This window comes from Eschscholzia californica, unplaced genomic scaffold, assembly GCF_041429995.1.
Source record: "Eschscholzia californica isolate CP2 unplaced genomic scaffold, dmEscCali1.0.p SCAF_6, whole genome shotgun sequence".
NCBI lineage: Eukaryota > Viridiplantae > Streptophyta > Magnoliopsida > Ranunculales > Papaveraceae > Eschscholzia > Eschscholzia californica.
The window spans coordinates 40,987,760-41,014,854 of NW_028238483.1; the positions used below are offsets into that span (position 1 = coordinate 40,987,760).

Here is a 27,095-nt window from a genome sequence, read left to right on the forward strand (position 1 = left end):
AGCCTCCACCTAAAGAAAACTAAAACACTAATGGTAATATAATCTTTCAACCAAGTTATGTTTTGTTTTTCTTAAAAGTTCTACTTTTTTTAGTTCCCACTGGTGTCAAATGGGTTGGGCCTCCTGTGCCCGAGTCCTCGGCTTTTGAGGCGGCCCTTCGTCGAGTCGTGCACAGGCGGTCCTTCATCAACAGTTTGATCGGGATACTATTATCTAGGTTCTTAAACTTAGAATGGATGGCGGAGCGTAAGTAGCAAGCGTATATATGGATAAGGTGCTTTACTCGTAGACGCTTCTTTACCTCTCGTAAGGATTGTGTGGGGTCGTCCTCAGAGGGACTTCTCGAATGACCATATCCGAGAATCCTCTACAGTACTCCCTCCAAAAGTTCAAAAAAGCATTTCTCTCATTGATAGAAAGAGTATTTACTAGTAAACAATGAGTGTCATATATGTGTTTCATGTGCCTTAGAGCATCTCCAATGCAAGACTCAAGAAAACTCTAAAATCCTACGCGTCAAGTGTGAAAAATGGACCTCTAAATGGTCTCTTTCTTATTTAGCCATTTAGAGTCAATCTATTCCAAAACCTTCTCCAACGCAACACTAAAGAGAAGCTCTAAAAGCATATATTTTAGTTTAAAACTAATTTATTTGCTTATGTGGCACTTAGAAAAACTCAAGAGGACACTCTAAATTTAGGCAAAACAAGAGAGAATAAATTTTCCTACCAGCCCTCTCCTCAAGTTGAAGGCAGGTGTGATAGCACTGAAATCTTATAAAAAAGTGCTCCCAAAGTCGATTTGGGCCCAGGCTGGGGCAGAGTTCTTCTAAACTAGCCCGTGTAGGTCCGACCTGACCCGAGTCACGACATTACCAGGAGTATTCAGGACAGAGCAAATCTGCTCCTTCAATAAAAGGACCCGGGCTTGATCTCCGGCTGGGCCAGACTACCAGAAAGCTGACTCATTATAGGCCGTGCCAGCCGTTGAACACCACTATATACAACACAACCACATTATACCACCACCACGACCATACTTCCGTCACAACTTGCCTCGGCTATTTCTATCATTTACATCTAAATTTGCATTTTGATTTCTAGCAATTTTTCATTTAAATATAGTGTGTGAAGATACCCCGGAAATACAACATTCGTGGACACCAGAAACCCAATGAGAAGACACTATCTGCTTGGACCTGCTAAAATTAACAAACCAGTCTCAAGTACCAGACCCTGCCAACTGTTATATAGCCCGCCCACCGCGACAAAGAATTTGCTGGTCGGCGGCAGCCACCTGACTCCCACCCAGAGTGTGTTGTGAATCACTGGATTGGACTCTGCTTCATTTCATAGTAAAAAACTCCTAGGAGTACCAAATCATGACTAGTCAACTGAAATATGAAAAAAACTGTCTCAATCATCCTATTGGGCCGCCCTATCAATATCAATCCAACTTTTCCATTAATGGCTGAAATTTCAAATCCTAACTCCATAAACACTTTCTCTCTACCCATCTCTCTCTAACTAGTAGTATTACTTTGTTCTTCTTCTGCAAGTCTTCTACTCCATGGGTCAAAAACCCATCATTACCTTCAATTGTATCATCTTATCCTACACCATCTTCATCTTATCCTACACACTTCCTTCCTTCTCTAGTCCTCTCTCTACTGAATTCATCTACCCTAATTTCACTGCTTCAAATCTCTTATACGTTGACCAATCTGGGTCCTTTTTAATTTCTCCTAATGGAACTTTTCAAGCTTCAATTTTCAATCCTGGTTCTCAACAAAAAAATTTCTACTTCTCTATTGTTCATGTTCCTTCAAATTCTTTAATTTGGTCAGCTAATCGAAATTCCCCAATTTCAAATTCAGGTAAATTAAAACTTACCCAAACTGGAATTACCATCTCTGATCAAGATGGAAATCTCAAATGGTCAACTCCTCCATTAAAATCATCAGTTAGAGCTTTACAACTTAAAGAAACTGGTAATTTAATCTTACTTGATCAATTCAATAATTCTCTCTGGGAAAGTTTTGATTTTCCTACTGATACAATTGTGATTGGTCAGAAACTGAAAATTGGGGGGGTTTTAGTTAGTTCTGTTCAAGATGGAGATTTATCAATGGGTAATTTTAGGTTTTCTATTACGGACTCTGATGCTGTTCTTCAATGGAATGGATTGTTATACTGGAAATTATCGATCAGTACGAAAGCTTATAGAGATTTCAATTCTCAGGTGAATTATTTGATGTTAAATTCGACTGGTCTTTTTCTTTTCGGTGATTCATCAGTAGTTGTGATTCGAGTAAGTTTAGGTAAATCTGATTTCAGAATTGCTAAATTAGATAGTAATGGAAGAATTAAGGTTCTTAGTTTTACTACTAAAGGAAATCCAATTCAAGAGCTTACTGAACCAGATGATGATTGTCAATTACCTTATATATGTGGTAGAATTGGATTATGTACTGATATTCCCGGATCAACAAATTCAGCTTGTTCTTGTCCTTCTGGTTTTCATTCTGATTCAAAATCAAACGGTTGTTCACCGCAGAATTCGAATTCTATTCTTCCCTCTTCTTGCAATTCTAGCTCTAACGGTAATCAATCAAACCCTATTTCATATATTCAATTAAGTTCTGGAATCAACTATTTCTCCAACCAGTTCTCTAATCCTACTATTCTCCATGTTGGATTATCTGAATGTGAAGATTTTTGTTCCAAGAATTGTTCTTGTTTAGGTTTTTTCTACTCAATAAATTCTCGTTCTTGTTATCCAATCGAGAACCAATTAGGATCTTTATCATCGAATACTAATACAGATAACAATCAAATAGGGTTTATCAAGACAATAATGGGAGATACCCAAGCAACAAATAGTGGTGACGATAAAGGAAGAAGGTTTCCATTAGCTCTTTTAGTACTATTACCTTTAACTGCTTTGTTTCTAATGATCATATTTGTGGTTGGTGTGGTATTCTGGAAGAGAAAACAGAGTCAAAAGTCGATTAAACCAGGTCGAATGAAATCAAGAAGTTCACCGGCCGATTTTGATGATTTTATTTCGATGGCGGGGTTACCAGTAAGATTCAGTTACGAAGAACTTGAACAAGCAACTGATAAGTTCAATACACTGATTGGTTCTGGTGGGTTCGGTGTCGTCTATAAAGGAACACTTCCTGATAAAACTCTTGTTGCAGTGAAAAAGATAAACAATTTAGGAGTTCAGGGAAACAAAGAATTCTGTACAGAAATTGCGATTATCGGGAAAATTCATCATGTAAACTTACTGAAATTGAGAGGGTTTTGTGCCGAAGGACAAACACGATTACTTGTTTATGAGTTCATGAATCGCAGTTCGCTTGATCGGACGCTATTTGGCACAGGACCTCCATTAGAATGGCAAGAAAGAGTTGAGATAGCTCTTGGAACAGCTAGAGGACTTGCTTATTTACATAGTGGATGTGAGCATAAGATTATACATTGTGATATTAAGCCTGAAAATATTCTTTTACATGATCATTTCCACGTTAAGATTTCTGATTTCGGGTTGTCGAAGCTTCTAAATCCAGAGCAATCTAGCCATTTTACTACAATGAGAGGAACTCGCGGGTACTTAGCACCAGAGTGGCTCACGAGTTCTGCTATCTGTGACAAGACCGACATCTATAGCTATGGCATGGTACTACGACTTAACTTTTAATTATATCTTGAATGACTAGGAATGTAAAAAATTTAGCTAGTTTTTCTTTTCGGATTAAACTCCCCCCAGTCTAATTCAACCAAGTTAGATGAATAATTATCCCTTTATTCAGACTCAAAAATGAGTTCGACTGAAATTGGTCCAAAAATAACTTCGAGTCACATTTACAAGTCAGAAATAGGAAACCCAAAACATTATCTTTAGGTGGTTTTTGTTTTTCTCCTATGAAATCTAACTCAAAATCTAAATTGACTCGAGTCAGATCTCAGAAGGTTGGTCCTTTTATTTAACTCATGTATCTGCCTAGTTTTAATGGCTAAACTTGAATTGATTTTGGGTCCACTTTAGTTGGATAGGAAATCAATTGCATATGAAATCAATCTGAATTAGGAATTAGGATTTGTCTGATATTACTTGAACTGACTATTGGGCCCTTGACCAAAACAACCTAGATTTAGAAGACTGGGATTCGTAAAATAATTAATTTTTGAGTCTATAGACCAAAAATAGGGTCCTAATAGGAGATTTAATCCTCTATAATCCTAAAAAGGATTTGAAAACCTAAATAATAATCTTAATAGATATCCGGTCCTTTTAGTGTCATCTAGAGAGATTACACAAATCCATATAATATTTATTATATATGGAATACCTATATTAACCTTCGGTTAATATCTAATCGTGATTTTCCTTCTAAACCGTATTAGATTTCTCTCCATATTTATCTCAACTTTCTCTCTCCAATCACGTTCTTTATGTAACTAACAACTCTCTCTCTATAATTCCGTAACCGAAATCCAGAAACTTTCCCATTACCTCTCTAAAAATGAAATCATCATTAAACCTTCATTAAACTCTCGCCCAGCTGTAAAAAACTCCATTGATTAGTATTCAATCAAGAGCCATCATCACAAACTCCATTGTCATTTAGAGTTTTTACTCATCTTCTCTTTATTCTAGCCACAACTATTCAGGTTTAACATCTTATGTACATTTGCTTATAGTTAACGATTCATATTGAAGATTTCATAAATATCAAATGATCGTCTTTTCCATTCATCATTTAAAATGAATCTGTATTGCTGTAATTTTCCATAACTAAAGTGTTATTTCATGTATTTGATATCTCTGTTTCATTTTTATTGAATCCATGTAATCTAGATCTGATGTTTTCATTCAAATATTTAGATTTTTCACATCTAATATTATCTTCACATCAAATTGAACTGATAGTACAGGTAATGTTGGGTATTAGATTTCAGTCATTTAATCTCAGATCTGTATGGAAAACACTTGGTATGTAGTATACATTATGTATAATTTACGTTACATTATATATACTTTTTAATAATATTATGTTGTAAATAACATGTACATATATAAAATTTATCACAAAGTACGCATACTTTCTTACATAGTTGTCTATAAAATGTTGTAATAGGTATAAATTACAATTTTACATGCGACAAAGTATGCGTACTTTATTTACAAATGAATGATATTCTCATACATACAGATCTAAGTACGTAATTTGTTCTTTACATTTTGAATTGTTTTCGTATCTAAACAATTTGTCTGTTTTACAATATCAATAATTATGTTTTACAGAACAGATGGAGATTCAAGCAGATTCATCATTACAAAGCAAGAAGACGATATTAAAATCTGATGGTTGGGATAAAATGTTTACAGAACCTGGTCAATTATTTCCCGGGGGTGCTAAAGCATTTCGATTTGCTCTTCGTCAATATAGTATAAATACTGGCCATGATTTTAAATTTATTAAAAATGATTCGAAGCGGGTAACTGCTGTATGTCCTGTTGAAGATTGCAAATGGAGAGTACATGGATGTGCGCCATTGAAATGCGAATCCATGTTTATTTTGAAAGACATGGAAATGAAACATGACTGTGAAGATTTCATTAAGAAGACCAAGAAACCCAAACTAAACAGTTCATTTGTTGGGAAACTTATTTTAGATGATGTTACAAGAAGCCCGGATCGTTCGACAGCAAGTCTGAAAAAAGACTTCTTGAAAGATTACGCTGTCCAACTTCCATATTACTACACTTATGAGGGGAAGAAAGTAGCAATGAATGAAGCATTTGGTCAAGAAGGAGACTCATATGCAAAACTTAGATGGTATGCTGATGCCTTTTCACGTACCAACCCAAACAGCATAGTACAACTTGAAGTTGACGATGTGTCTCGGAGATTTAAAAGAATTTTCATTGCACCACATGCTTGTATAGCTGGCTTTCAATATTGTCGACCAGTTTTATATGTGGATGGTACATTTTGCAAGACTCGTTTTAACGGTTGCATACTGGCTGCTGTGGCTAAAGACGGTAACAATGGTAATTTCTGAACATTTTATAATTCATCAATTTAATCTAAAAAAGTATCTCCTTTCTCAACATCATTTTTCAAAATTTTATGTACATTATCATACATTTGCAATTAAGTATGCAAAAACATACGTAAAGTATGCATATTTTACTTAGGTTTCAAACTTTAAAGTATGAACATTACTGTAAATTTATCATACAATAAGATAATTTTACATAAGTATGCTTTATGAATATTTAAATTTTCATACTTTCACTAAAATATTTTCAACTTACAGGTCTATTTCCGTTAGCATATTCTGTTGTTGATGTTGAGAATGACCAAAATTGGGACTGGTTTCTAAGGCATTTGCGGAATGCTCTGAATATGGAAAAGACGTATATCTTTATTTCAGACCGTCACAATGGTATAATCAACGGTGTCAAGAACATTTTCCCGACAGCACACCATTCCTTCTGTGTATGGCATCTAAGGAACAATCTGAATTTAAGATTGGCAAATGCAGCTAGAAAATCAAAATTCTTCCAAACATTAATTTTCAAGGCTGCTAGAGCTCTCCCCGAATCTGAATATCACGCAACTATTAATCAGATGATACAAATGGGTGGTTCAAAAGTTGCAGCATTTTTTAATTCCTTAGACCCTGCCTCTTGGGCAGATGCTTTCTTTCCCGGTATAAGGTACGATCTGATAAATTTGTGTATTCATTTCATTTACTATATTGATAATTTATGTTGACAGTACATATTGTACCGTATACAGTTTTGACTTTAAGTAACAAATAACATGTATTTTACACCGCATTCCGATAGTTTACTGAAAAGTATGTATTCTTTTTGTTAAAAATTATCGACTTCAGAATGAAATATTTAAAATTTATATACGTTTTATTTGATACAGATACACGGCGATATCATCTCAACTCTCAGAATCCTTTAACAATCAGATTCGACATGCTCGTGCACTACCAATTACAGCAATGTTGGAGGCAATTCGTATTCATATAATGAACAAAATGAACACAGCAAGAGAATTGTCTAAAAAATGGACGACGTTCTTGTGTCCTACCATCACTGATTTGTTGAAAGCAAAACATGATAGTGCTGCAACCTGTAATATTGCCCAGGCTGCCCCATTTATATTCGAGGTTTACTCAGAACCTTCTCATTGTGTTAATCTTCTACAGATTTCTTGTACTTGTAGAAGGTGGCAAGTTGATGGTGTTCCTTGTGAACACGCAATGTTGTGTATTAAAAGCTTGTCTGAAGACCAACAAGATTGTTTTTACGATCCTATTTGGACAACGGAGTCTTATGTGAAGACTTACCAGGAACATATAATGCCTATATCCAATGTTGATGAACCAAGGATTTTTGATGAAGCCACCAAAATTCTCCCACCGTTGATTAGTCGTAGACCAGGTCGTCCAAGAACAGTACGGATCGAGAGCTCTGGAAATATGCCAAGAAAATTAAGGATATGTGGTAGGTGTAAGCAACCTTCATACCACAATCGGAAAACATGTAGGGTAAGCATCTGATGTATTTAAATATATGTTACATAACACTTTCAATCCACATAATTTTCAAATATTCAATCTTTTTTTCCTATGTTTTGTTTCACTATTCTATCTTTATTCTCTATCAGAAGTTTATTCTCTACATGAAGGTTATACTTGCCTAACATATGTGGTTAATATGTTAGCAAAACCAATTACACAAAATACAGTACAATTGATGTATTTGGTGCAAAATGGTTAAAGTTTTTACAGAATTTAAATTTACATAAATGTTCTGGTTAAAAGTTCTTGTTTTGTTTCATAAATTTACTGTTATTTATTCTTAAATATTCATACTTTGTCTCATGTTGTCCGTACTTTATTTCATATTTCTTACGTGTTTACTACATAACACGTTATTTATCAAAACGTTACTCATGTTTCTGTAATAAATGAAAGGAAGAAACTTGATATATTTCAGACATTTTTTAACAAATATGAAATTTTAATTAAAAATTACAGTTCCACCCATCAAAATATTTTATACTTCAAACTGGCAATTATAATTCATTACAACTATTTTAAATTTCAAAACATAAAACCATACTTTAATCTAAACTATATTAAAGTTTTTTTCCACAAATCTCTGGTTTCATTCAATAGCTCGTACGTCACTTCCGCTCTTCTACGCTGAGCTAATTCAATCCAATCTCTTGCAAGGTATTCATCCGGTACTGCCCATTTGTAATGTTTCATAAATACTAAATCCATATGAAGCATAACAAATAGTCCACAATCCGCACTGTCAATCATTGATATAACATTTAGTATGAAACCACAAAATAATTTATAAACTATGTAACTATCTGTATGCATTACAGTAATCATAAAAATGTGAAATATTATGTACTTACTTTTCTCCTTGTTGATGATCATACGGCGTCTTCGAAATCTTACATTTCTTCTTAAATTCAGGACTCACATATTTTGTTTTGTGAAGCACATCTAATATGTATTGTCCATATCTTGCAGCATTTTCTTCACATTGTTTACGTAGCTTTATGTCAAAGAACAACGAGTTGTAATGGGTCCAAGACTGATCAAAGTAATCAAATACTAACAAAGTCCAATGAATACCCCTACTAACATCTGTACTCATCGCATGACACATTGGAGCCACTATATAAGATATAAGCCCTCTTTCAGCCTCCTTTAATAACCGTCCGGATAGGTGGGGGTCTATGTTTGACTGGGCTGACTTGCAATTTATCATTGTCTGTCAAATAAAAACAACATACTTTATAAAACAAAACAGCTACATTGCTATAAAGTATTCATACTTTACAACAAACAAAACACTTGAACCTAATAAAGTATACATATTTTTCTTATCATGCAAACCTTTTTATTTGACAAAACATGTAATTTATACACATCAAAACTTTTCTATTATGAAATTATGACTTCTGTAATTAAAACTTACCCATAATTCAGATGCGAGAACGAAAACTTGTCCAGCCCCTTTTAAAACTTTTGAAGATAGATGCTTTGACCACCAATTTATAAGCTGAGCATCGGTTTCACAGTTCATCATAAGCCAATTCACCTCTCTTCCTCTAACATCACTTGTTAGATTTGATTCCCATACAATTGTTCTGCATGTTAATTGTTGTTAGTTTAAGAAATGAATTTATAGCAAAATATTTATATTATATTAGATATATCAGATTATGTTTGTTACAATCATCATAATGTAACACAAACAACAAAACATTTCATAACATATTGAAAATGATTCGAAGAACTTCAAATTCATTACTTCATCTTCACTCCTTGGTTGAACTCCTCAAGCAGACCCTTCTCATTGTCTTTCACTTTCTTCCAAACTTTGCTCTTCTTCCAGTTGCTAAGTGGTTCATCATCATCAATCGAAACTCCCTTCCCCTTTTTATCTTCTTCTTCAACATTGACTACCTCCTTTTTCCCAATTTCCTTCTTTTTTTCTTTCTCGGCCTTTTCTTTTGGCTCGGCCTTTTCAGTTTGTTTCCTTGTTCTCGGAGCTTGTTTGATTCTCTTAATAAGAGAATTCTGTTTAGGTGTTTCACCCCCATCAACTGTTCTGTCCGATCCACCCTTAATAGCTTTTGATTTTGTTCTCTTCTTCTTTACTGATGTTGGAGTAGTCTCGACAAAGTCATCATCTATGAGTCTTTCTGTTTCAGCATTCTCTTGATAGGCTTGAGCAACTTGAACAACGTCGGTGAAGTCGGGTGCATTTGTGAAATCTATTCCCAAATCAAAATTGGGAGTTGAACTATATTGCTTCTCTTCCTCATTAGGCACCAACACAATGGCCGTGCATGGCACGTTTCCATCATCAACTGAAAACAACAATCATATAAAAAAAAATGGATACTTTCACGAAATTGACATATAAATATTATATCATTTATTCTGTGATAATTATATTTTATGTAAAGTATGCATACTTTACCACAATGAGTAATAGACAAAAGTAAAAGTATGAATAAATACTGACCTTCCTGTTGTTGTTCTTCCACATTTTCATCTTCCTGTACTTTATCATCATGTTCTACTCCATCAGACATCTCATCATTGACATTTTCTTTCTCCCCAACATTATCTACATCCTCATTCTGGTCCCCATTATCTTGACCCATTCCTTCATTATGATAATCATCCATCAATGATTCCTCCCTCTTTTCAGACTTTAGAAGTAACTTCAATTGTATTACTTCATTCCTCAAACTTTCAAGTTCCTCATCCTTTTTCTTTAATTCTTCTCTTTGATTACTTACTTCTCTACTTAGGGCTTCCATCATCTCCACCCTATTCAACTCTTCATCAAAAGGTATATCCACAACTACCTTTTCTGTAAACTTCAACATTTCTTTCTCTTCTTCACTCACATCATCCACAACATCCTCATAAACCTGCATGTAAAGAGTTACATAAATCACAGGGTATTCTTTAGATGCATTCGAATAATTTATCATAAATTATATGTAATTTATGATAAATCACATATAATGGAAAAAGAAATACAATATATTTATAAAGAAATTAAACTTTCATTAATAAAAGTTCACATAAAAAGTTGGTTTTACCTCCTCAGGTTCAAGACCAGCTAATTCATTTTCCATTCCATTCTTGAATCCATCAACAGACCACCTCAAGAACCTTGGGGTTCTTGTTTCATTCAGTGCATTCTTCGCATACAGATTAGTATGCATGCACACCCAGAACTAAAGAAACAAAAAAAAAAGTATTAAAAATTACTCATACTTTATAAGAAAGAATATGCTATTTAAATAACAAATTAATTAAAAAAAGAATACTCACAGGCAACAGTAACAAGCAACCAGATGCTTTGGTGGGGTCTTCTGAATGCTTCTCGATCGTTTCCATCATATATGAATGTATGGCTCTTGGCCATGACACCCTGTTGATTGCTCTTCTAGACTGGATGTTCTTATAAATACTAGGCAATACAGTGAAACCAGCCAAAGTAGCAAATAGGAAGCTTGCCGAAAACATCATAATTAGAAGTTGAACAAATTCTATTGCTGGTTCACTGTTCCTTACGCATTTCTGAAGTGCATTCCCAACAACAGCACTTGAGAGACCCATATTTTTGTTTCTTGATGCTTCAAGTGTTTCCTTGAAGTATTTGTTCAAGAAAGCACACTTCAAAGGATCTAGGTCATTTTTCTTAGGGAATGCCTCATATTCAGAACCCTCCATTGGCATTCCCAACAACAAAGATACATCTTCGGGTTTGAATTCTAACTCTTTACCCCCAATAACAAATTTCTTTGTCGATTTTTTATATCGACAAAGAACATCCAAAATGGCAATTGTAGGACGACTAGTATAATTCTCCCTTAATATCGTACCTTCTGCCATAGCATCAAACAATTGACTGAAAGGAGTTTTGCTAATCTCCTCCTTCATTTCTTCAGTCATGTAGGAACGTATGCTATTGATTAACTCTATTGGTTTGCTGAGAGTGTATCTGAATAGTGCCGATGTTTTTTGCACCGGTATTAATTTCTGTTCACCTACTATATCAATCCACTTACTAGAGCTTCCTTTGTCCTTAATCTTCAAACTTTTAGAACTACCACCAGCCTGCAAATACGACAAAAAAACACAATTGTAAACTGTCAGCCATTAATCATCTAAAGTATGCATACTTTAACTAACATGATTGGAAATTTGTTAGACAGAATGAATAATTTAAAGTTATATCCCAAATTTGTACATCAAACTAGGCATAATTTGTTAAAAGAAAAAAACATATATGTATGTAAATCATAATTTATCAATTTTTCTTCAAAATAACAATAAATTACAACAAATTCCAGATACTTTACCTCAGATACTGATGTTTCTTTTGTTTTCGATTTCTTCTTAACAACTACTTCTTCGACAGTGGCCTTTCTCTTCATAGGACTCCTTCTTAATGTGCTTTTTTCTTCTGTAACATTCGTTTTAGATTTCCCTTTTGGAGCCATTATCAAACTATTGCTGCAATGTAAAGGACATCTCATTAAACCCTAAACCAAGATCAAATATTTCATTAAACCATTTTTAAGAAATATTGTTTAATTTTATATAAATTATATGTTTTTTATAACACAAAGTTATCTTATTATTAAACAGAAATAAAAGTTTAAAAAGAATATTTAGGTTTTTCAAGTAAAACAAAAGATTTTAATGTCGATCCGTTCTTTGTAAACATCTAAAGATCTATTATTCATGAGACAAAATCGATTTTGTACCCCTTTTTTAAATAATAACGAACGAAAAAACCCTAAATCTGTTTTAATCTCCTTTAAACCGAAAACAAACATCATATCTACAGAGAAATCTTTACCAAAATCAACAAATCCTCTTCAATATGAAGTTAAACTGACATGCAACAACTATTTATAACGATTTAAACTGAAAGAACCTCTCGTTTCGCTTTCAATCGATTTTATAACGAAAAGGGGTTTACTTTACAGCTTACCTTTTCACCTGAATCGATTCTTCAATGTAAAAGATGAATGGAGAAGATGAAATGATATAAACTTTCGGGGTTTCTTGATCTATTTAGGGTTTATCGTTTCGATCTTCTGAAGAAATTGGATGAAAATAGAAATCGGGTATTTTAGAGAGAGAAAATGTATTTATGAAGGGATAGTTATCACTTTATGTTTCGCCTTCTTTAGAAACGCCCGAAATCACGCCCGGCGGTTTTGGGAAAGTTTCCCAAAACCCTCGGAAATTCAAATATCCCGGGTTTTTTAGATTTAGGATACATTGGGTAATATCCAAAAAATTATCCATACTTTATGCCCTTCTTGTAAAAGGACTAAAAATCCATAATCTAAGAGGAATGGTCTATAAACCTATTATCAAAATGATTTTGGTCTATATACCCATGGACTCTAAAATAATATACAAAAACAACCTAAACTAAACATTTGTTTTGGATGTGATATTTGCAGGTGCTACTAGAAATTGTAAGTGGTAGGAAGAATTGGTCCTTAAAATCACAAAGCCCTTCGAGAAACGAAGATAGTGAAGGTGGTGTTGAAGGATCAGGGGGAGCTATTTTCTTCCCTCTATTAGCATTAGAAATGCATGAACAAAAGAGATATATAGAGCTAGCAGATCCAAGACTAGAAGGAAGAGTAACATATGAAGAAGTAGAAAAGCTAATAAGAGTGGCATTATGTTGTGTTCATCAAGATCCAACCTTAAGGCCAACAATGGCCACTGTCATCGGTATGTTAGAAGGCGGAACTCCTCTAGGCAAGCCTAGGGGTTCGTCGTTAAACTTCTTACGTTTTTATGGTCGACCATTCACAGAGTCGTCTGTTATAGCAGGATCAAATAATCCACCAAACAGTACTAGTCCATCTAGTGGCACTACTGTTAGTTTAGCTCTTTCTAAACTTTCATCACAGCAGATTTCTGGTCCAAGGTAAGAAAATATGATAATCTTCGATACGATTTTGTTAGTATTTTTTTCTCGACTGAGTGATAATATGTGTAAATTAGGATAGTACATATATGAATTTCAGTTTTGAGATTATATCAAAGTGACACTTTTATTTGATACATATATTATATAATGTATACTATAATAGAGCATAATTCTAATTGGAGCTGGACATTACATATCCGTCACACTCTCATTGTATCACGAATGCTTCATGGTTGTTTGGTTGGTTACGGTTGGATGGAGCATTGGCCACTCGCACATCACTGGATGATAACTTCATCTAGGTTGTTATTTGTTAGTTATGGTTAGTGAGAGAGAGAACAAAAGTCTGTTAGAGTTGTTAGAGAGTTTGTTACATTTTCTCTTTAATTACTCATGTAATCTCTTTGATTGGGTTTTACTGAGAATCAAATTTACTATGGTATCAGAGGTCTAATCACGCTCTCCTCTGAAAATTCCTCTTAAAGATTTTGTTACATTTTCTTTTTAAATACTCGTACAATCTCTTTGATTGGGGTTTACTGAGAATCAAATTTACTATGGTATCAGAGCTCCAGAGGTCTAATCACGCTCTCCTCTGAAAATTCCTCTTAAAATTTTTGTTACATTTACTTTTTAAATACTCATGTAATCTCTTTGAAGGATTTACTGGGAATCAAATTTACTATGGTATCGAAGCTCCTATCTTCTACAACTTGTCTTTGATCCCCATCCTAAAATCACCTCATTAACTATCAATTCCATGGGAAATGTTATTGCAATCAAGCTTCAAAGTGATAATTATCTTGCTTGGAGATCACTGTTCTTGTCGATTCTCAAGAAATACAAAGTATTATATCTAACCGATGGATCACGTCCTCAACCAGATCAATTCTTGGATAATGAGAGGAAGGCAATCAATCCAGAGTATATCGATTGGATAGAAGAAGATCAGACTCTACTGGTTTGGATCAATTCTACTTTATCTGGTTCACTGATTCTTAATGTTGTTGGTAACAGTTTTTCACAAGAGTTACGGCAAAATCTTGAAGATTCCTTTGCTTCAGCTTCTACTTCTCATATCTTTCAACTTCAAGAAAATCTTCGTGATTTGAAAAAGGATAATGAAAAGATGGGTGAATTTCTTACAAAGGTAAAGAAAATTTCAGACTCTTTTGCTGCTGCTGGTAGCCCAGCTTCTAGTGCTGAACTAGTTGTAAGTATCCTGAGAGTTCTTCCCTATGAATATGATTCTTTCTCAATAGCTATTAGGTTAAGAAAACCTCTTGTTTCAGTGACTGAACTTCAAAATCTTCTTATTAGTGAAGAAATCACTATTTCAGAAAGACAAAAGAGGTTTATGTTTAATATTAATCAAGCATTGTTTACTAATCCTCAAGTTCATCTTCTCAAGGAAAGAATTGTACTTCCAGTCATGGGTCTAATCAGATGAAGTCGTATGCTCATCAAGCTTCAAGAAGTGCTAATGGTGATGGGCCTACTTGTCAAATTTGTCACAAGGTGAGACATGCTGCTGCTGAATGCTATCACCACATGAATTTCTCCTATCAAGGTCGCAATCCACCAAATAATTTAGCAGCTATGCTTGCTTCAACCAACATTTCGGGGGAAAATCCATGGTTTGCTGAAACTGGTGCTTCACACCATATAACACCAGATGCATCTAACATAACTTCTTCTAATTCAACCTATAAGGGAAAAGAGGTGATCTCTACAGCTAATGGCCAAGGTATGATCATTACTAAAACTGGTAATTCTGCCTTTAGACATAAAAATCACACTTTCTCTCTCAAGAATGTGTTGGTTGTTCCTCAAGCCACACATAACTACTACACTACGACCACTATCACCTCCAACAACACCGGCACCACCACCCTCCAAATACCTCTACCTGTATCACAATCACCACCACCATTGTCACACGCTCACCCCTAACACCACCACAACCATAACTAAATTACTGTTCCCATCCTCTACCACCGCAACCAATACTAAAGTAATACATCTACCACTATCACCAAAATTGTGATTAAAATATAAGGAAGTACCTAATGAAAAAAGAAATAATAATACTAAACCACGGTCTGTTATGACACTAATTATTTGACCTATTCTATTTGTTAAATCATTAAACAAGCTTTAACGATTTTGTACTCCTTTAAAGTAAAAGTGTTCCTACTATTAGTAAAAATACTTCCTACTCTGTGGTGCCAAACGATACCAAAGCGTGAAAATTTGATACTCTTCAGGTTGACTCAAGTCCAAATGATGAGCTCGTGGACACCAGAAACTCGAACCTGCTAAAATTAACAAACCAGTCTCAAGTACGAGAGCCTGTCAGTTGTCATGTAGCCCGCCCACCGCGACAAAGAATTTACCCGTCGGCAGTAGGCCGACTCCCACCCACAGACCACAGCCTGCGGTGAATCACTGGATTGGGCTCTGCTTCATTTCACAGTAAACAACTCCCGGAAGTAACAAATCATGACTCAGTCAACTAAAATATGAAAAAACTGTCTCAATCATCAACTACCTTACTATTGGGCCGCCCTATCATCAATCCAAATCTTCCATTAATGGCTGAAATTTCAACTCTTTAACTCCATAAACACTTTCTCTCTCTACCCATCTCTCTCTAACTATTTCTTTCTTCTTCTTCTTCTTCTTCTCCAACTCTTCTACTACATGGGTCAACAACCCATTACCTTCAATTATATCATCCTATCCTACACCATCTTCATCTTATCCTACACACTTCCTTCCTTCTCTGGTCCTCTCTCTACTGAATTCATCTACCCTAATTTCACTGCTTCAAATCTCTTCTACGTTGACCATTCTGGGTCCTTTTTAATTTCTCCTAATGGAACTTTTCAAGCTTCAATTCTCAATCCTGGTTCTCAACAAAAAAATTTCTACTTCTCTATTGTTCATGTTCCTTCAAATTCTTTAATTTGGTCAGCTAATCGAAATTCCCCAATTTCAAATTCAGGTAAATTAAAACTTACCCAAACTGGAATTACCATCTCTGATCAAGATGGAAATCTCAAATGGTCAACTCCGCCATTAAAATCACCAGTTAGAGCTTTACAACTTAAAGAAACTGGTAATTTAATCTTACTTGATCAATCCAATAATTCTCTTTGGGAAAGTTTTGATTTTCCTACTGATACAATTGTGATTGGTCAGAAACTGAAAATTGGGGGGTTTTTAGTTAGTTCTGTTCAAGATGGAGATTTATCAATGGGTAATTTTAGGTTTTCGATTACGGATTCCGATGCTGTTCTTCAGTGGAATGGATTATTATACTGGAAATTATCGATGAGTACGAAAGCTTATAGAGATTCGAATTCTCAGGTGAATTATTTGATGTTAAATTCGACTGGTCTTTTTCTTTTCGGTGATTCGTCGGTGATTGTGATTCGAGTAAGTTTAGGTAAATCTGATTTCAGAATTGCAAAATTAGATAGTAATGGAAGAATTAAAGTTCTCAGTTTTACTACTAAAGGAAATCCAATTCAAGAACTTAATGAACCAGATGATGATTGTCAATTACCTTATATATGTGGTAGAATTGGATTATGTACTGATATTCCCGGGTCGACAAATTCAGCTTGTTCTTGTCCTTCTGGTTTTCATTCTGATTCAAAATCAAACGGTTGTTTACCGATGAATTCGAACTCTGTTCTTCCCTCTTCCTGCAATTCTAGCTCTAACGGTAATCAATCAAACCCTATTTCATATATTCCATTAAGTTCCGGAATCAACTATTTCTCCAACCAGTTCTCTAATCCTACTATTCTCCATGTTGGATTATCTGAATGTGAAGATTTTTGTTCCAAGAATTGTTCTTGTTTAGGTTTTTTCTACTCAAAAAATTCTCGTTCTTGTTATCCAATCGAGAACCAATTAGGATCTTTATTATCGAATACTAATACAGATAACAATCAAATAGGGTTTATTAAGACAATAATGGGAGATACCCAAGCAACAAATAGTGGTGACGATAAAGGAAGAAGGTTTCCATTAGCTCCTTTAGTACTATTACCTTCAACTGCTTTCTTTCTAGTGATCATATTTGTGGTTGGTGTGGTATTCTGGAAGAGAAAACAGAGACTTTTGACTCAAAAGTCGATAAAACTAGGTCGAATGAAATCAAGAAGTTCATCGGCCGAATTTGATGATTTTATTTCGATTCCGGGGTTACCAGTAAGATTCGGTTACGAAGAACTTGAACTGGCAACTGATAAGTTCAATACACTAATTGGTTCGGGTGGGTTCGGTGTCGTCTATAAAGGAACACTTCCTGATAAAACTCTTGTTGCAGTGAAAAAGATAAACAATTTAGGAGTTCAAGGAAACAAAGAATTCTGTACAGAAATTGCCATTATCGGAAAAATTCATCATGTAAACTTACTGAAATTGAGAGGGTTTTGTGCCGAAGGACAAAAACGGTTACTTGTTTATGAGTTCATGAATCGTAGTTCGCTCGATCGGACGCTATTTGGTGCAGGACCTCCATTAGAATGGCAAGAAAGAGTCGAGATAGCTCTTGGAACAGCTAGAGGACTTGCTTATTTACATAGTGGATGTGAACATAAGATTATACATTGTGATATCAAGCCTGAAAATATTCTTTTACATGATCATTTCCAGGTTAAGATTTCTGATTTCGGGTTGTCGAAGCTTCTAAACCCAGAGCAATCTAGCCACTTTACCACAATGAGGGGAACTCGCGGATACCTAGCACCAGAGTGGCTGACGAGTTCTGTTATCTGTGACAAGACCGATGTTTACAGCTATGGCATGGTACTATAAGATTTAACCCTTAATTATATATCTTGAATATGTCTACAATCAAGGAGTTAGATAGTTTTTCATTTATTTTGGATCAGACTTCTCAGAGTCTGCTCATTTGAATCTGGCTCTTTTGAGGATAAAATAGTATTTTCAACCAAGTCAGACGAAAATTTATCCCTTGATTCAGACTTAAAATGAGTCTGACTGAAATCCAGATTTCAGTCCAAAATCTCTGAGTTACAAATTTACAATAGTCATCCTCAAAATCTCTTTGAGTCAAATGAAATAAATCTGAATTAAGATTTCACTGTCTGATATTATTTCTTTGTGTTACAAATTTACAATACTCGGGTTTAAACAATAAAAAAAACAAGCATCACCTAGACTAAACATTTTATTGTATGTGAATACAGGTGCTACTAGAAATTGTGAGTGGTAGGAAGAATTGCTCCTTAAAATCACAAAGGCCTTCGAAAAATGACGAGAGTAGTGAAGGTTGTGGTGAAGGATCAGGAGGAGCTATTTACTTCCCTTTATTAGCATTAGAAATGCATGAACAAAAGAGATATATAGAGCTAGCAGATCCAAGACTAGAAGGAAGAGCAACAAATGAAGAAATAGAAAAGCTAATAAGAGTAGCATTATGTTGCGTTCATGAAGATCCAAACTTAAGGCCAACAATGGCCAATGTCGTTGGTATGTTAGAAGGCGCAACTCCTCTAGGTGAGCCTAGGGTTTCATCGTTAAATTTCTTACGTTTTTATGGTCGAAGATTTACAGAGTCATCTGTTATAGCAGGGTCGAATAATCCATTCACAGTCCTATATGAACAACCAAACAATACTAGTCCATCTAGTGCCACTACTAGTAGCTTAGCTCTTTCTAACCTTTCATCACAGCAGATTTCTGGTCCAAGGTAAGAAAATATGATAATCTTCGTTACGATTTTGTTAGTATTTTTTCTCGACTGAGTGATAATTTGTGTAAATTAGGATTGTATATATATATATGAATTTCAGTTTTGAGATTATATCAAAGTGAATCTTTTATTTGATACATATATTATATAATGTATACTAGTTGTCAAAATCTATTCGTGACATCACATAAATCAATTATTAAGACCCATAACTTTGATCAAGTCTTTAACAATGAAAATCTTTGGATTGACTTGATACTTATTTATAATACTAATAATATTTCGTGCAACCCAGGTTGCTATTAGAATATGAATAAGTATATAATTTATTGATCAAATATGACAATCTCACATTAGTTGATGTAATACTATTTTTAAACAGTATTTATGGTGTATAGTCTTTACTTTCAAAATTTTATTTTTACTATTACTCTTTTATGGATAATAGATTCGAGTGATTAAGTCTTAATTGAGAGTAGAGAAAAGAAGATTATGATTTTGAACAGTATCACATTATCATTGATCAAATCCAATTCTTGAAGACACAAAATTCATGCATTAAACAAAGATCATTGTCGAAATCAAAACCCGAACTAAAGGAAGACTCGGTCGAAAGCATAATGTAAAAAAAAGTCGTTTCCTAAATACGAAAGCAACTGGTGGACACTGGACAGAGAGCTTATTCTTTTCTGAAGTACCATTCGTTTGGCTCGAATGTGAAAGTTGAAAAGATCAGTTGTACCTGGAAGTGAATAGGGAAGATCGATGCCACCATCATCATGAATCACTTCCTGGTGATTCGACAAGAGTAGTAGCTTCATTTGCAAGTTTTTGTTCTTCTAGAAGCTTCATTTGGTGTTCGGCATGTTCTCTTTCGCAAGCAGTAATACCCATGATGATATCGAGCATGGTACCGGTTGTCCCGAAGAACACCAACGGTGCCAACGATTTCTTCTTTATCCCCACTGGTATTGCTAACAAAGCTCCTGCTACTGAAAATACCCATGTACCCAAAGCACTGCAAAAATTTAATAAAAGATGAAGACCTTTTAATGTTTATTCAATTTCAATTTTGAAACAAATACGATTTCTAAGAAAATCACAAAGTTCTCTAGGTATATATAATAATTAAGCCCGAAACTCAATTGCCCAAAATTATGAATACTTGCAAATTGGTGAAGTAAATGAAAAGAACCACCCTCTCCACCTTATGATCCAAATAAACCTCGTTTCAAAATTTCAATAGTGGAAAATTTGAAACAATTAGCCTAAAAAAAAGTTCATCAGAAAATCAGCAACCTTATATTATACTTCAAGGACATGAAAATCTGTTCTCCCGATCACTGAGTTGAAGAAAAAACTTTATCTCCATGGTTCACAATTGTGACACACCAAGCTTCAGCAATTTTGATATTGCCGTCACTTTTGTCACCCAGACCCAAGTCCAAAACTTAACATTGATCGGAGCAAAGAAATCGGAAAAACTTTATCGACCCTCTCACAAATTTTTTTTCAAAAACCTTGATCTATCTGTCACCCCTTCCAACCTATAACAAACAGTGCCCTAACTAAACTATTTGTTTTCCCACACGGATCTAGGACGACTATTTTGTGGACATCAGCGTTATATTAATGGGACAAAATCACATACACACACGACATGAATGTGTTACCTAGTTAGTTGGCGTAGGAGTAACTCGTGATAGGTAGGGTAGCTCCTAACTCCATTATACAACATATTCCTTAGTAAAGTTAGTAGCAGGTGATACCTATTGTCTCTGATATATTGCAAATCATCCATGATTCTAACCAAGAAAGTTTACATCTCTTTCTTACTAGCATCTCAACGTATTTTTGCAATCCTCCGCTTTTGACCACTGGGACACTTTCCTTTTCCTGGCCCAAGGTCTGCCAAAATGGGTTCTAACTTCTAAGAAGGAGGGTTGTGTTTGTTCTTATAGATTTAATTGAAGGGAACTAAGAATCTAAGACAATTAGCTTCACTAGCGTCGCAGGAGAATATATCTTCACGTTTCGACAGGTCGTATAAATCTACTAGCCCTTGAACCACTCTCATTGCAATAAATTAACCACTGGGGAGGAGGAATATCAACAATTCGATACTCTTAAGCACATCATTTTCCTTCACACTTGTAAATGTTTTATTTCTTCTCTATCCTCTTTCAGTCTAAAATCGAAATCATTTACAAACACATTATTATTACCTAAAAAGGGATCAAATTTCCTTACAGTTTATTCATGTACTGCCCAATGGCATTGGATACACTAGAAAATCAGTTCAGTCAATTATAATTAGAGTTAATTCAATTAAAACCCTAATTGGATGAATCTCAGAGTAATCCATTGAAGAAAATAATAAAGAAAGCTTATTTAAAGTAAATCTCTTACTGGGAGAACAAGGAAAACAGAAATTTGAATCTATTTAGGGCAAATGAAATAGAGATTGAGAGGAAACTCACTTGGAGACAGAGCAATCTTCGAGATGTTTAACCTCTTGTTCACCTCCCATCTTTCTCTCTCTCTCTCTCTAAATTTTCTCTCTCTTGAGTCTTGACTGTTGAGGGTTTAGGAGAAGTGTTGCGAAAGATGCCCTTGTGAAAAGGAAGCCACAATTTCCCATTCCATACCCAAATTAGGTGGTATTTGTTTTTCTAAGTTAGATCTGACTTGAGGTCTGAATTGTTCGACTAGTTTGAGTGACAGATCTGGATTGACTTTGGGTTCATTCGAGTCAAGGGGTTCCAATCCAGACGACTAGTTTGAGTGACAGATCTGGATTGACTTTGGGTTCGTTCGAGTCAAGGGGTTCCGATCCAGACGAGTCGGATTTTCTAAGAAAATTAGCTTATTTTTCAAGTTAAAATAGAAAACTTTTTCCCTATTTTAGTTAAACGTTTTTATAACTAATGAAATCATCGTTTTGAAAAAGATTCATAACGAAGCTCATTTAATGAAGTTGTTCTGCAATATTTTTTCAGCTAATATCCATTCATGAAAGCTCGGTAGAGGTGGAAGCGATATGGTTATGTTGATTTTGTTATCAAGTTCCTTGTACTTTCGTACTCCTAATGGAGATAAATTCCACCAAGAAAGGCCTACCGACGAACATGGTTCCCCAATGCCATACCTATGAGTTGAGAACAAGCCCTCGTCAATACGTTAGAACTGAATGCTTTTAGATAGCTTCGATCTCTTGACATCTCGGAAAGTACCAAAGAGTTTGAAACTTCCAACCACTTCTCTACCAAACAAAATATAGAATATACAACTGTTACTTCAAAATGACCTGAAAACAATCTTATAGACTTTATTACACTTTTCTTATAATAAGGCCACAAGATTGAAGTCTTGAGGTTGATTCGAAGCAAAGTTGAGGTATAATTCGAGTACATAATTGTATGTTAAAGGTACCAAACTATGAAGATTGGAAAACATGAAAGTAGCCAACTAATGTTAATCGATGCTAAAAACCTTGTATTTCATGTTTTCATCTTTGTGGAGCTTAAATATATCAACCGTCTCTTCATCTTGGTTAAATAAATCATATAACCGATATCTTGTCAAGTGAATCTTTTCCAAGCGATCAAAGAATCATAAAGTTGTTGGCTCTTTCTCTGAAATAATTCGCCTAACTGCATTTGCGAGGTCTATAACATGCTTGTCTTCACAACCTACATTGTTAACCAAATAAGATTTTGATCAAGAGCACAGAAGAAAAAGGGTCGATCTTCTTTACGTTTAAGTTCACGAATCCTCCAAATAGAAAAAAAAAGTTCGTACCCATTTGAAGAAGAGCTTTTTCGAGATGAAACAAGTAGTCTCTGTTAGGTCCTGAGGGACCTTCTGCGGTCACAATTTGGCTGCACAAGCAGAAAAATTGCATTAGGTATTTAGGTGCAATGACTAGGATGTTTCTTCACAAAAGTAGCTTGATATTTCAACCCTAGTTGAAGATAAACTACGTTTATACCGGTGACTATGTTCTGATAAGTGTTTACAAAGATTATCCTAATGAAAATTCAGATCATTCTAAGTGCTAAATTGATTCAGAATCCATATGAGATGGAACGATAAAACCTTAAGTTTCAGACAAGGATACTTGTGTCAGATACTCTTAGTCATCCACTAGGTATCTTGTGAGATTTCGTCTGCATCTTCGGTGTACTTCGACACATTGTATCAATATAAGATACCAAGACCCATACTATAAGTGCTCATGTTAGTTATTGATTTTTATGAACGGCGGAGTGCGGAAAAGTTGGGCATAAGAAGTATTAACTCCGGCGGAAATATTAGTTCTCCGTAAAAAATGGTATAATAAAGAGCATGGAGTAGACGATATACATACTTGGCCATTTCTTCAAGTGATGCAGGACCCAAATAGTTCACATTCGCCTTCTTATCAGGAGATGCTATATATCTATATGAGAAGGCACCCAAAATCAGCATCATTGTACATCGCAAACACATATGAGAATGTTATAGATTGATTCGTCATTTGTTCTACTTACAACATTACTCCATTGATGGTTGGAGTTGTAGATGTTGGTTCCTGAAACATAATTTGCATTTGGGTAAGAACAGAAACCTGTAGTAAAATCATGTTAAATATATATAAGTAACTTTGAATACGTACAGTAAAGAAGTCGACGTAAGTCTTCACGTCATATTGCTTCTCTCTCACTTCTAAATGCTGCAAAATGGACCATCACAGAAGGTGGAATACTATCAGAAAAATGAAACCATTAAATCGGCTAAGATTGAGGAAACTTGTATGACAACGGTATCTTAACTCAAACTACAAAAAAGATGTTCGCTTGTTGAGATTAGGGAATCCTTCAATGTGAACTAAAATAAAATCTCAATGGAAAGAAATGGTCCCTGACAAAAAAGTGGAAAAAAAGTTCTTTTCCCTCTCCATAAAGATGCCTCACAATCCATTGAGAAATTCGCTTTTAGTTATATTGGGTTTTTACAAGTTCATCAAATCATGTTCAAATTTCAATACCATTATTGTGATAAACTTCTCAAAGTAAAATTTATGAACTATTAATCATCTTGAGATTGGCAACATGTAAAATAAACCATGACTAAATAGTTTGTCATTTCCCGGCTAAAGAACAAGAAAACTCGAAGTTATAATCCGCTTAAGCAAGACGCAACAGTATCAGCGTGGGCGAGGAGGATATAGTCAAGTAGTATACATATAAAGTGAACATGAAACAAGCGACGAACTATTTCAAGATTAAAAGCTAGTAACCTTACCAATAATGCTTTCTTTTTATCCTCCTCTCCTGTAACTTTATAAGCAACTCCCCACTGTCATTCAAAATCAATAGATAAAGTATATGTATAAACTATATACTTCGCCATATCTAATGAAAGATTACCACTTCAATGACAAAGTACAGATTGTTGTGCCTTTTTGACAAAACAGATTAAAAATTGCACCAATATGAGTTAACAAACAAGAACCAAAAGTTAAAATGGTTCCAATATGAAACCACCCATTAACAAGGTCAAATCCATTTGAACCAAAATTATACAACTATGAAGCACCAAATAAAATAAGAAAGAAGAAGTTTGTTGATAAAAGTAATTGAAAGGAGTACTTACACAGACTTCTCCTTTATGAGGTTCTAGTGTTACAGTTCTTCCTGGGTATTCTGGTGTTCCTCTATGATCTGTACTACCTGTTTGATGAATAGACCAAACCCAAACACTAAATCACCCAGGAAGTAGAGAGAGAGAAAGAGATATATATATATATATATATATACCTTGGTAGAAGACACGGCGATAATCTTTAATGAAACCAACGAGACGATCATCATGATGAAAGCCAGCTTTCCAGATTAAAGACCCATATCCAAATACCCATAACACCATTTTTCCTATTCTTTTCCCAAGTTTCAATTTTTAGTGCTTGATATGAAAAATCGAAAGTTCCCCAGAGAGAGAGAGGGAGAGTACTCACTCGCAGAGTCACCCACAGACCACAGTCTCTCTCTCACTGGCTCTTATTAAGATCTTTCTCTCGTTTCTATTGGATTAGAGAGAGAGAGAGAGAGAGAGGAAAATAGACCAAACTCGGATCGACAGATGTTGGGGGGAAATGAAGAGGATGTTTTTGCTGCCCGTAGTAATATTGTTGCACCGGAGATTCTAAAACTGCTCTTTGGTGTAACAAACGGTTGGACACCCCTCTCAAGTCCATTAGACCGTGGGATCGTGTCTCGGTGGAAGCAGTTACTATCAAGATTTATCCTATATAATTTAGGCTATAAATAATGTAATAATTTGTTGGGCTTTAGGCCTCTTTGTTGTCGAGCTTCAGGCCTCTTTCATTATCCGTTTAAATTAGACGGTTATCGTGCTTATTACATCTCCATGATGCATCAATGTCTTGTAACGACTAGCGTAGATCGTAGTCGAATTCTAAAAAGAAAAAAAAAATGAGTGTCCGGGGGCGCTTACAGCAATTTTGATGGGCGTCTATAGCCTTTACATGCACTAATGTTTTTTTTTTTGAGAAATCGACTATGATCTATGTTAGTCGTTACATCATTAAGATGTGATAAACACGATAACCTCCTAAGTAAATCAAAGATTAAAGAGGCCTAAAACTCGACAATAAAGAGTTTAAAGTCCGACATACATCTACTTTTATTTAGTGCCTAAATTACATGAGATAAATCTTGGTGATGATCTGCTTCTACCGAGATTCAATTCCAAGACATCACGTGCTTAAGAGGGATGTCATACCACTACACCAAAGGTATTTGGAATTTTAAATGCACTACATAAAGTTTTTGTTGTCGTTGAAAATGCACGAATGTTTATTGGGTTACACCATTCAAATTCCCATATTCACTAATAGCTCAGTTGGTTGTGAACAATTCTAAAGCTGTACTCTATTATTTTGTTCTCTAACATATAATATTAAAAAATGGACGATGTAATCGAGCAAGAAATGAGGTTGTAACCATGTCTAGTTTGTCTTAGTTACCGAATATTTAAGAAATTTGCTAATGTTTTCACGGTTAATTTTTGGTCAATATTTGAAGAAACAAGATGATAGTTCGTGGTATAAAGAAGATGATAGTTCGTGGTATAAAGATCTTTGGTGAAAAATATCCGACACCAATTCTTCCTCGTCTCCGTCACCTCTGACTACTACCACCACCACTACCACAGTTTCTCTCATATCTCTCTACAAAAGTTTGACTCTCTCTTTATCTTCGCCGGAACCCCTTCGTCTGAGGGTTTGTGAGATAATTTATTCTTGGCAAAATTTTCATCTTTGGTTCGGTTATTTAACGGATTGGTTCGGATTGAGATTTACAATAACAGAATCCTTTGCATCGGACTATGGATAGACTCAAAAAGTCGATTATCCAACCGATGTTCACCCCTAGTCTCAGGCAAAACCCTCCCCTTTCACTCGAGACTAAGGGGGTTCCTGGAAAGGAACTTCTTATCTCCATCGGAACAGTGAAGATAAAAATAGAAATAATTGAGCATAGAGTAAAGAAACGGAAATCAGAAAGAGATTTAGCAGATTGAAAGATAGAGAGGAAACGGCACGGAAGGAGTGTGGGGTAAACAAAAAAAATTCCCTCGAATTTTATACTCTAGAAATTTTTCTTAATTTCAAAACATCAGACTTAAAATTACCGGTTGCAATTTAGACGAACCCACTGATACAACCCAAGATAGTGAAACTAGTAGAAATATGCGAGCAATTTAGACGAACCCACACATACAACCTAAGAGAGTGAAACTAGTA

General features: G+C 34.9%; 6 protein-coding genes across 8 annotated transcripts; 3 read left to right on the plus strand and 3 right to left on the minus strand.

Moving 5' to 3' along the window:
- The first annotated feature begins 1,277 nt into the window (after nt 1-1,277).
- LOC147534932 (G-type lectin S-receptor-like serine/threonine-protein kinase At5g35370) lies at nt 1,278-13,683 on the plus strand. Of its 2 annotated transcripts, XM_086646157.1 has the most exons (4): nt 1,473-3,684; nt 5,314-6,063; nt 6,333-6,735; nt 6,956-7,663. In XM_086646157.1, exons 2-4 carry the CDS (start codon nt 5,319-5,321, stop codon nt 7,593-7,595), a joined length of 1,788 nt encoding a protein of 595 aa, XP_086502283.1. In that variant the 5' UTR covers nt 1,473-3,684; nt 5,314-5,318; the 3' UTR covers nt 7,596-7,663. The 2 variants fall into 2 exon arrangements, with proteins under 2 accessions (XP_086502282.1, XP_086502283.1); XM_086646156.1 differs by lacking the exons at nt 5,314-6,063; nt 6,333-6,735; nt 6,956-7,663 and adding an exon at nt 13,070-13,683 and having other exon boundaries at nt 1,278-3,684.
- Nucleotides 9,243-18,366, minus strand: LOC147534933 (uncharacterized). Its single transcript, XM_086646158.1, has 6 exons — nt 17,123-18,366; nt 11,951-12,104; nt 10,917-11,705; nt 10,682-10,819; nt 10,093-10,507; nt 9,243-9,934 (listed from the first exon to the last, which is right to left on the minus strand). The coding sequence occupies exons 2-6, from the start codon at nt 12,089-12,091 to the stop codon at nt 9,369-9,371; spliced, it is 2,049 nt and encodes a 682-aa protein (XP_086502284.1). The 5' UTR covers nt 12,092-12,104; nt 17,123-18,366; the 3' UTR covers nt 9,243-9,368.
- Nucleotides 14,312-15,001, plus strand: LOC147534934 (uncharacterized). The gene has a single exon (XM_086650153.1). The coding sequence runs from the start codon at nt 14,312-14,314 to the stop codon at nt 14,999-15,001; it is 690 nt and encodes a 229-aa protein (XP_086506279.1).
- Nucleotides 15,946-19,455, plus strand: LOC147534935 (G-type lectin S-receptor-like serine/threonine-protein kinase At5g35370). 2 transcript variants are annotated; one of them, XM_086646154.1, is made up of 3 exons: nt 16,180-18,375; nt 18,780-19,089; nt 19,165-19,455. In XM_086646154.1, exons 1-3 carry the CDS (start codon nt 16,255-16,257, stop codon nt 19,284-19,286), a joined length of 2,553 nt encoding a protein of 850 aa, XP_086502280.1. In that variant the 5' UTR covers nt 16,180-16,254; the 3' UTR covers nt 19,287-19,455. The 2 variants fall into 2 exon arrangements, with proteins under 2 accessions (XP_086502279.1, XP_086502280.1); XM_086646153.1 differs by having other exon boundaries at nt 15,946-18,375; nt 18,780-19,455.
- A 323-nt stretch (nt 19,456-19,778) lies between these two features.
- On the minus strand, nt 19,779-21,896 carry LOC147534936 (uncharacterized). The gene is made up of 2 exons (XM_086646159.1): nt 21,766-21,896; nt 19,779-20,303 (listed from the first exon to the last, which is right to left on the minus strand). Exons 1-2 carry the CDS (start codon nt 21,813-21,815, stop codon nt 20,063-20,065), a joined length of 291 nt encoding a protein of 96 aa, XP_086502285.1. The 5' UTR covers nt 21,816-21,896; the 3' UTR covers nt 19,779-20,062.
- A 692-nt stretch (nt 21,897-22,588) lies between these two features.
- LOC147534937 (ChaC-like family protein) lies at nt 22,589-25,470 on the minus strand. Its single transcript, XM_086646160.1, has 8 exons — nt 25,087-25,470; nt 24,923-24,999; nt 24,572-24,625; nt 23,943-23,999; nt 23,818-23,858; nt 23,655-23,726; nt 23,087-23,166; nt 22,589-22,977 (listed from the first exon to the last, which is right to left on the minus strand). Exons 1-8 carry the CDS (start codon nt 25,193-25,195, stop codon nt 22,898-22,900), a joined length of 570 nt encoding a protein of 189 aa, XP_086502286.1. The 5' UTR covers nt 25,196-25,470; the 3' UTR covers nt 22,589-22,897.
- Nucleotides 25,471-27,095: the final 1,625 nt, after the last annotated feature.

Bases quoted from the DNA above. Each gene is read 5' to 3' on its own strand.
- LOC147534937 (XM_086646160.1), bottom strand. From the start codon at position 25,195: ATGGTGTTATGGGTATTTGGATATGGGTCTTTAATCTGGAAAGCTGGC. The intron at 25,000-25,086 runs GTATATATATAT...TTCATCAAACAG, and splicing joins TCGCCGTGTCTTCTACCAAG to GTAGTACAGATCATAGAGGA. The intron at 23,727-23,817 runs GTAAGTAGAACA...CTTCTCATATAG, and splicing joins ACCATCAATGGAGTAATGTT to ATATATAGCATCTCCTGATA.
- LOC147534932 (XM_086646156.1), top strand. From the start codon at position 1,570: ATGGGTCAAAAACCCATCATTACCTTCAATTGTATCATCTTATCCTAC. The intron at 3,685-13,069 runs GTACTACGACTT...TGATATTTGCAG, and splicing joins ACATCTATAGCTATGGCATG to GTGCTACTAGAAATTGTAAG.
- LOC147534934 (XM_086650153.1), top strand. From the start codon at position 14,312: ATGGGAAATGTTATTGCAATCAAGCTTCAAAGTGATAATTATCTTGCT.
- LOC147534935 (XM_086646153.1), top strand. From the start codon at position 16,255: ATGGGTCAACAACCCATTACCTTCAATTATATCATCCTATCCTACACC. The intron at 18,376-18,779 runs GTACTATAAGAT...ATGTGAATACAG, and splicing joins ATGTTTACAGCTATGGCATG to GTGCTACTAGAAATTGTGAG.
- LOC147534936 (XM_086646159.1), bottom strand. From the start codon at position 21,815: ATGGGAGGTGAACAAGAGGTTAAACATCTCGAAGATTGCTCTGTCTCC. The intron at 20,304-21,765 runs GTGAGTTTCCTC...AAATTTTTGCAG, and splicing joins GAAGATTGCTCTGTCTCCAA to TGCTTTGGGTACATGGGTAT.
- LOC147534933 (XM_086646158.1), bottom strand. From the start codon at position 12,091: ATGGCTCCAAAAGGGAAATCTAAAACGAATGTTACAGAAGAAAAAAGC. The intron at 10,820-10,916 runs GTGAGTATTCTT...TTGTTTCTTTAG, and splicing joins GTTGCTTGTTACTGTTGCCT to TTCTGGGTGTGCATGCATAC. The intron at 9,935-10,092 runs GTCAGTATTTAT...TGTTGTTTTCAG, and splicing joins GGAAGAACAACAACAGGAAG to TTGATGATGGAAACGTGCCA.